At 46.6% G+C, this 8,795-nt stretch overlaps 1 protein-coding gene across 1 annotated transcript in view; it reads left to right on the top strand.

The window, feature by feature from the left end:
- Window positions 1–8,661, top strand: part of NOA1 (nitric oxide associated 1) — a gene marked incomplete at its 5' end in the record, with an annotated part of 8,914 nt that extends 253 nt beyond the window's left edge. Inside the window, 6 exons of the mRNA XM_009704794.1 lie at window positions 711–879; window positions 1,731–1,927; window positions 4,519–4,650; window positions 6,759–6,875; window positions 7,714–7,831; window positions 8,422–8,661. Of these exons, the coding sequence (XP_009703096.1) occupies window positions 711–879; window positions 1,731–1,927; window positions 4,519–4,650; window positions 6,759–6,875; window positions 7,714–7,831; window positions 8,422–8,627 (939 nt within the window). The remainder of the gene's footprint in view (window positions 1–710; window positions 880–1,730; window positions 1,928–4,518; window positions 4,651–6,758; window positions 6,876–7,713; window positions 7,832–8,421) is intronic.
- Window positions 8,662–8,795: the final 134 nt, after the last annotated feature.

Consider the following 8,795-nt stretch of genomic DNA (forward strand, 5'->3'; position numbering starts at 1 on the left):
GGGGGTCACGCACGGTGTCGGGTGCTCAGAGGCCCGCTAGCCCCAGGCCTCCTGCAAGGCTGCCCTTGGCCACCTCGGGGCAGGAGAACCTGTCATCGAATGGGTGCCCACCACCCTGAAGCATTACCATCGTGGGCAACGAGGTCCACTGCTGCACTCTGCTTCGAATCATCGCCTTCCTCAGGGTGGCAAGGGTGGGAGGTGTGCACAGAGTAGCACTAAGGAGACTGGTAGACAAGAGCTGGCCTGCGTGCTCCCCTGCCAGTGGGGATGGCACCTAATCCACGTGCCTTGCCATCTCTATCAATTTGGGGTGCCTTCCAGTCTAGAGAGACCAGGAGGTGGACTGGTGAACACCTAGAAAAGAATCGTAGGTCAAACCAATCTGCCTGGAGGTGAAACTTGCCTGGGGTGTATTAAGTCGATCTTAGTACTGCTTGGCTTTGAGATCCGTTTCATCAAACCATAGGTGCGAGCAGATGTCAAGCAGATGGATGCCTCACTTCTGCCGTTTTGGCTGGGGAGGCTCCTAGTTTATGGGAGCAGCTGTAGTTCTACCTCCAACTTTGTGTTACTGGGTTTCACCCAAAAGTTGGAGAAGCAATTTTTTTTTTTCATTTTTTTTTTTTTTTTTTTCTTTCTCTGATCCTTGTTCCTTGGAGCTTAAATGTGCCAGGTAGTCAGAGGCCCATACGTGCTTTCTGTTTTTTCCAGGAACAACACTGAACCTGTTGAAATTTCCAATTATTAATCCTACATGTGACAGGATATTCCGAAGGCAGGAGAGGCTGAACCAGGAGGCAACAAAAACAGAAGATGAGCTAAGCAGTGAAGAAAAAAAGTACCTTAATCACCTTAAAAAGGAAGGTTACTTAGTAGGTGAGTATTCTCTGAGTAAAGATATTGCCCCAGTGGAAATACTGCATTACACCAAGGACTGTTAACTCCTTAATTTGCTGTAGAATTCAACTGGTTATAGCAAGTAATTTCTTCCCACTCTGAAGGAACTAATTTCCATTTAATTACGGGAAGAACGTGCTATCTGTAGTAGCAATAAAAAGTTTCCAAACTTGCATTGGAGTTATTTTGACCAGTTTTTGTTCCCTGAGTAATGAGTACAAGACCTCTAGCTCCTCTGTAAGCAGCATCATTAGTATTTCTTTCAAGTACTTTTCAGCTGTTGTAGTAGCATTGCAGAGGCTTCCTCTGTGCAGTGCGCTTCCCGTCAGCGTTTGCTAACCTAGTTCAGATAGCTTAGTAGCTTGCAATGATACTGCATTATAGGCCCTCTCTCGTTCCCAAAGGATGAAAACAAGTTTAATTTTAAAATAATCATGTTTTGCCTGCAGGCCACTGTGGTTGTACATCATTTTAACGTGTATCCAAAAGAGGGGGGTGCCAGAAGATAGCTCTGATTTTTCAAATAATTCTGTGTTTGGCAGTCTAAGGCACTGAAAAAAGAAGGCAGCCTGCTTTATTGTAAAACAGAAATAACAGAGTGTCTGGTCCCCGTTAAGGTTTTGGGGCTTGAGGAGTGCTGAGCAAGAATTACTGAAGGGATTTCTTACCATCTTGGCTTTTGAACACACAAACTTCTAGCTATATAGCATCTTTATCACCTTTATGTTACCAACGTGCATCCCTTTTAAGCAAGGAAAGGGACAGATGTCCAACTGAAGGAAAGGCAAGTTAATAAATTAATTACCCATAAACCTTTCATTTTAATCCAGGAAGAGTTGGAAGAACATTTCAACAGCAGAAGTCTAGCGCCATGATTGACTTTGACCCTGACATGCTCTCCTACAGCATAGATGAAGATCCCAGAGATTCCCCTAGGAAGACTAAGAAAAGGGAGGAGTTCACATACAACGAAGTGAAGGATGCTCGCTGGTGTTTTGACACTCCAGGGATTGTAAAGGAAAACTGTGTAAGTACTCCGTGGTGCTGTGGTTCGGGCTGACGGGGTTTGGGAGGAGTGTTCTGCCTTACCTGTGCATGTGCGAGAGTATTTCTGCTGCAGTCCCTGCGGTTAGGATTCTTTTGGTTGGGCAATTGTGTTAAAATGTGGTTTGTATTTACTTGGGAAGGGTTCATTGTGTTAACGCTGTTGCATTTCTGAATAGTGCATACCGAGATCTTTGCAGAGGAACTGTATGACTGCATCGTCAAACTTTCTTAACGTCTAAATGAAGGGAAGTAAGCGATAGTGCTGTGAGTGAGTTGGTACCAGCACCATTCAATGAAGTTTGCACTTTTTTAGCTCTACTAGCCCACTGAAAAAGGTGGAGCTTAGGAGGATAACCACCAGTGTTGTGTGAGCAATCCAAATCTTTGAGAAAGCATTCTCCTGAAGCTAACAGGATCTGCAGTGTTCCTGTTCATAGCTCCTATACGTCAGGCCTACCTCAGTGTTTCAGTAGAGCAATGGCTCTGAAGCAAGTGCTGATGAAGTGCGCACGTCCAAAAAAGTCATGTTTTCATTTTTGATTGCCTTGATGTCTATGCAGAGCTGTAGGTCATCTTTTCGGGAAGATTAAAAAGTACAAGGAGGTAGGAAAGTTCTGAAGAGAAGGAAGTGCAGGAACTGTACTGAGACAGCACAGCTCAAGTGCAGATGCTGCTTTCATGAACAGTAGAAAACTACTGGTTTTCTAGTAGATTTATTGCCAGATAGTAACCCAATTTTCTGTGGCACTTCGCGCTCTGATTGCTGGTTAGTGTCCTGTGTACAGACAGTCGGCAGCTTAGAGACCTGGTTTGGTAACTGGAGATTGGATATGTTGTTCCCCTCTTATGGAGTCGAATAAGTATGGAAAACAGGTGGGCTTTCCTGCATCCAGACGTACTTCCTGCCATTTCTGATTTTGATTATCCTTGCTGTGCCTTTGGAGAGCTATGTGCCAAGTTTCAGATCAGATTTTTGTTTCTGCAGTCAGTATTTGATCTGGCTAGAGGACAAGCAGATGGTCTAAGTGGCAGATTTTGGCTGGGGAGATTTCTAGTTATGAGCAGGTTTGGGTGATTTTGTTTTTTTTTTTACTTTGGAAGAAGAGGGAGGGAAAAGTGGCTGTTAGCATATGATAGAATTACATTTTTGTCCTTATTCCTTGGAGGTTTGTTTTCAGCTGCTTCCTCATGACTTCTTGCAAAGCTGAACTTCTGGAAAGCATAGAAAATGATTACTGATAACTCTCGAATTTTGATTTAAGCATTGCCAAACACATCAGAAAACCTGCAACTAGCAGGACAAAGCCTCCTCATCTTTTAGAATCGGTGTTGAAGGCTGCCCTGACTTTCAAGCTAAAGATTGTCTGCTGGTGAACATATGAGGAGCATTAGGGGTTCTGGCTGCACCACAACAACCCTTGTTAGTTTGGTCTTTTTGTGCTGAATTGAGGTTAATGCTCATGGCCAGTCTGCTACAAACTTGTATTTGCATGACAAACCTGCAGCTAGCAGGACAAAGCCTCCTCGTCTTTCAGAATCGGTGTTGAAGTCTGCCCTGACTTTCAAGCTATGTCTGCTGGTGAACATATGAGGAGCATTAGGGGTTCTGGCTGCACCACAACAACCCTTGTTAGTTTGGTCTTTTTGTGCTGAATTGAGGTTAATGCTCATGGCCAGTCTGCTACAAACTTGTATTTGCATGACTGTGGCATGCATGGGGGGCACAGTTGGAAGCATTTCTGCTGTCAGTTCCCTGCGTTTAGGAAAGACACACCATCAACATGGAGACTAATTGATTCCTTCAAGGCACTGCTTCCTGAGCCTCTGTGCCTGCGTTGTTTCAGAGCTGGGTTTGAACAGTGCTTCTGTAGGACGTGATCAGATCGCTGTGGCTGCAGCACTGCTAGTTAAGTCCCTGGCTTTTAAGTTAAGTAGACTTTGGGGTGGATCATTTCACTGAAACAAGTTAGCACCTATACAGATGGGCCAGTTAAGCCAGGAGATGGAAAGGAAGGGGGGGAGAGAAAGACAGGCAGCAGGAGCATTTGGGGAGCCCTTATGGAGGGGAGAGCTTGTTTCACTGTGCTGAGGGTAGGGATCCATGCTGTGTGGCAGGCTGGTTGTCCTACAGTTTGAGTTGTTTCACAGCGTGATCCAGCACTTTTCTCTCAGTGAGATATTTGAGACTAGCTTTGCTGCCAGTATTGATTCGGCACTTTGCGTCACTACATAAGTGGAGTAACTCAAATGTCATAGCGGAAGGTGGTCTCCAGTTCTGCACATGGCTGCACTCATGCTAAAGCACAGTAAATCTTGTGTGAGCCAGACCCAGGGTTCCCAAATCCATGGTCCAACAGGCTACGCTGTGGACCCTGCATTGCCATGGAGATTGGTGACATCCCTACCGCCTCCTGTTTCTCCCTGCGTGGACCAGAATTGAACTGTTCTATTAGATGTTCTTCATGCTGCTTTACTTGATCTTTTTCCTCTATTAATATAACATCAGTATTAATTTAATTGTCCTCATTGAAACATCTGGAATGAGTTATGGCAGTACAATTTATTTTGCAGGTTTTAAATCTCCTGACAGAAAAAGAAGTAAAGCTGGTTTTGCCAACGTGTGCCATCATTCCACGGACCTTCATTCTCAAGCCAGGAACGGTCTTGTTTTTAGCAGCCTTGGGACGCATAGACTACTTGCAGGTAAGGGAAGAAAGGATTTTGTGAGCAGCTGCTTCATCTCTTGTTATAGTACCAGATGATAAAAGACTTTCTGGGTAGCTTTCACAGATCTTTTCTTTGCTGCTTTTGAGATGATGATTCTGTTCATAAAGCACCGCATAAAGTCAGAATGCCTTGGGATGGGGAGTTGCGGTTGGAAAGCTTGATGCTTGTTACCAGCCTGCAGTATTTTATGTTGTATAATAGTAACTGCTTTTGAATGCTGACAAATGCCTTCAGCTTAATGTGCTTCGCATAACACTCAAAGGCACAAGGCAGGGAGGGAAGAAGAGTGCCAGAATTAACTGGGAAAATAGGTGGGTTTCCTCATTTCTGTGTTTCGTGAAAGCCGTCTGCCAAGAGAGAAAAGCATGGGCATTTTTCCTTCCTGACACAGACCTCTCTGAAGAATTTGCCCAAGGAAGCAATTAAATGTACATGTATTTTAGTTTCTGTAAAAAATATTTTGAAAAGGTGCTGTGTGTGTCCCCTGCCAGTTTCTTCCATTTATTAGAAATCCCATGCTGTAGCCCTTTATTGAACTGTGTGGAGCTGACCTCCCATGATGTTTTCTCTGGAAGGGGTGGTTTCTTCCAGGTGTGGGTCTAGCACTTAAGATAATGCCTTTCCCAGTAGTTTGCCCCATTTTGGGAAGAGCATGTGCGTATGGCTATTCCTTTGTTTCAGTCAGCTTTCCAGGATCACCATAGAAATGTTGAATTGGTGCTTTGCTGAGGACACTCTTGACTTGCTGGAAGAAAGCCAGAAAGGTGGAGGGGACAGGGTTCTGTAAGTAATAGTGTACCAGTATGGCAGGAGAGCTCCATCGTAGTTAAGGTGAGAATCCAGAGCCTTGTCCTGAAAAACAGCTTGGCAGTACAGAGGAGTAATGCCTCACTCAGGAAAAACCCTGTTTGTAAGGAGAGCAACCCAGCAGAAAAATAAACTGTCTTTATCCATACTGTTGTGGGCAAAGCTCTCAGAAAAGACCTTCCTAGGCATGTTGGTTGGGTGTTATCAGGGACTGAAGAAAGCACATGGATTCGCATCCCTGACAAAGTAGGACAGTGATACAGGTGACATCTTGCTGGCAGTAAACACTCTCTGCAGAAACGCTGCGAGATCAGGCAGCCACAGGGCTGCCCAAGGGGTTGTTTTGTCATGAGGGATGAGTTTCATTCTTGGGACTTGTGGAGAACGTGGCTGGGGAACCTGAGGTCAGGGTAAAGAAGTGTCACACCATCTCCTGATGAGAAGAGGATCAGGCTCAGAAACACGTCCAGTGCAGCAGGGCTGGCAGTTAGGCTTCATGCTTTAAGCCTGTTCTCCGTGTAATGGTGCTGCTAGCAAGCTGAGCTGCCCCACAGGTCCTCGGTATCAGTCTTGTGTATCTACATCCTCCGGAGACCTTGAAGGCAGACAGTTGTGCTCAGATCATGACAGAGGAGCCCCTGCCTCAGATTAGATCTTTGATGAACTTGAAGGAATTGCCGCACTCCGGTTTCCTTGATTTCAGGCTGCTCGCAGTGTTTGTAGAGGTCTCTCCCCTCTCTAACCTTGTTTGCTCTGCATGCAGAAGTTATGAGAGTGCCTGCTGAAAGTGCTCCACGTTCAGTCTTTGCACAGCTTGAGAGCAGCTTGGAACCAAGTATGGTTCGACGAGAGGTGCGTGTTAGAAATGTAAAGTGATAAGAGAAGCAGCACCAGACAGGAGATGTCCGTCACCTCTCATGCTAAATAACCACACTGAGTTTGTTCTTGGGAATTAAATGAGAGCAAAGATACCACTTGGATGATTTGCCTGAGCTGAGCAGTTGTGATGGCAGGGGATGTGGTGTTGGGGATGTGGTATTGGGGGTGCTTTGAGGCAGGATGGTGAAGCCGTGGGTGCGTCTCTCTGGGAAGCTCAGCTCCCCTGTGTATGTAAACCCTGGCTGCTCTGCAGTGACAGAGGCAAGGACATGCGGAACAAGGAGGGGACATCAGTCAAACAGGTTTCCAGCATGCAGGAAAGAAAGGGAGCAGGAGAGAGCAATTCAGTGCTGCTTTTCGGTTACCAAAGTAACATCCTCTTCTCTCATTTATTTCAGGGAGAAAAGTCTGCCTGGTTTTCTGTCGTGGCTTCTAACCTGTTGCCAGTCCACATTACTACCCTGAGTAATGCAGATGCCATCTACGAGAAGCATGCTGGCCATGAGTTACTAAAGGTAAGAGGAGGTGCTGTCATGGGCTCTTGGTCAGACAGGCAAGCTGTCCCTTTTGGTGAAGCGCCCTGGCTGGGGCACAATTGATGGGACAAACCAGCACATGTCAGGAGTTTGGAACTTCTGCAGTGGGTCAGTGGAGATCTGCAGTGTGGAGCGGTCTTGCACAGACTGCATGGCTGGAGCTGTGTTAGGAGGGAGTGCCTGAGATTACACATTTTCAGCAAGGCTTCTGTTTCTGGCATTCAGGCAGATGAGATTGGCAGTGCTTTGCTGTCTGGTGCTTGGCTTTTCTTGAACAGCTGTCAAGTGTGGGCAGCAACAGGGATATTTTCCATGGCAAACTTCAGACTGGGGTTTCAGAAGAGATTGCAGCTGAAAAATGTACCTTTCTTATTCTTTCCCCACTGAATCCTCTGCACATCCCTTCGTCTTTTGGTGGTCTGACTTTTTCCTTGGTATTGATGCATACTGTGTCGCGCTTGCAGATTGATGGGGGACAGGGTGAGCTGTCCTTGTCCTGGCAGCTCCATTCCTGTGCGTGTCGAGAACAAGGGCTGTCACTCACATCAAGGCGGGAGGCTTCAGCCACCAGCTGGGTCCTGCAGTGGGCACTCCATCTTTGCTCGCCTCGGAGCTCCCGCTGGGTTGCTCTGGATGTGATCCTGATTCTGTCCTTGGCAAACGTGAAATAACTCCCGTGGCGTATTCATGGCAGCTCTTACTTGGCTAACAACGGTCTAATATCTTTATTGCCGTTTTTGCCTTGCTCACCAGTTTAAGGTAGGAGCGCTGAAGCGTCTCTTGACTGTTAAATCTTTTCTCTGTGTTTTGATCATAGGTTCCCATGGGTGGGGAAGAGCGAATGAAAGAGTTCCCTCCACTTGTGCCTCAGGACATTACTCTGAAAGGAATTGGTACTGCTGAGGCAGTCGCAGATATCAAGCTTTCCTCTGCAGGTAATTTAGTATTTCTTCATTAGTTTGCTTTGCAGGGTCTGCATCCTAGAAACATTGGTGGAAAGAGGTCTCTGAAGGGATGAAGCTGTATTTCCTGCTCAGAGCAGGACTGTCACCAACACAAAATCAGGGCAGCTGTGACTTTGTCCAGCTGAGGCTTGGCAACCTCCAAGAATGGAGATTGACAACCGTGCATGTAGAGGATGACCACATTGGAATACTTTTATGCTCTGGCTGTCATATAAGTTCCACAGCATCGGGAATGGCTGTGACACTGTCGGCTGTCCAGGTGAGAGGGAAAGGGCCATGGACTGGAAAGCTTTATTATTGTGTTTTTGGTAGTTCCCACCATCCCTCTTGAATTCACCAGGAAAGAGCTGTGTCTGAGGAGGGTAAGATCTGGCTTTAGGTGCTGCCTTCTATTGGGAAAGGGCTGGATGTTACCTTTGAGCTTGGTTTCTCAAAGAAATCATGCCTGGGTAGCTCAGGTTTCTTAGCCAACATGGGAGGCACTGAGTTTGTGTCAGAACCCTTGTTCTGATCGTAGTGACTTGTCTCGCTGACTGTCTGTATTTTTTTTGGCTGGGCAGGCTGGGTGGCAGTGACAGCTCACGCGGAAGAGGAATTGCTGCTCCGAGCCTATACTCCCAAGGGCACCGCGCTGGTGGTGCGGGAGCCTCCCCTTTTGCCCTACATCAGTTCCATCAGAGGGGCCCGGATTGCAGGCAGTGCTGCCTATAGGACCAAAAAGCCTCCTTCCCTGGTGGAAAACCTGAAAACCACGGGGAAGAGATAGCGCTTCTCATTGCCTGAGCAAGGTAGAAGACAGAACAGCCTCTGGAGAACTGTGTTGCTTACCGATACTGAGGAGAGCTTGGACTCCTTTTTAAAGGCAGACGGGCACGTTTTTGAAAGCAAATGTGAGGGGAACCCCACAAATCCACAGCTGATCCAGCTGCTGAAC

Source organism: Cariama cristata, unplaced genomic scaffold, assembly GCF_000690535.1.
Source record: "Cariama cristata isolate BGI_N322 unplaced genomic scaffold, ASM69053v1 scaffold11957, whole genome shotgun sequence".
NCBI classification, from domain to species: domain Eukaryota; kingdom Metazoa; phylum Chordata; class Aves; order Cariamiformes; family Cariamidae; genus Cariama; species Cariama cristata.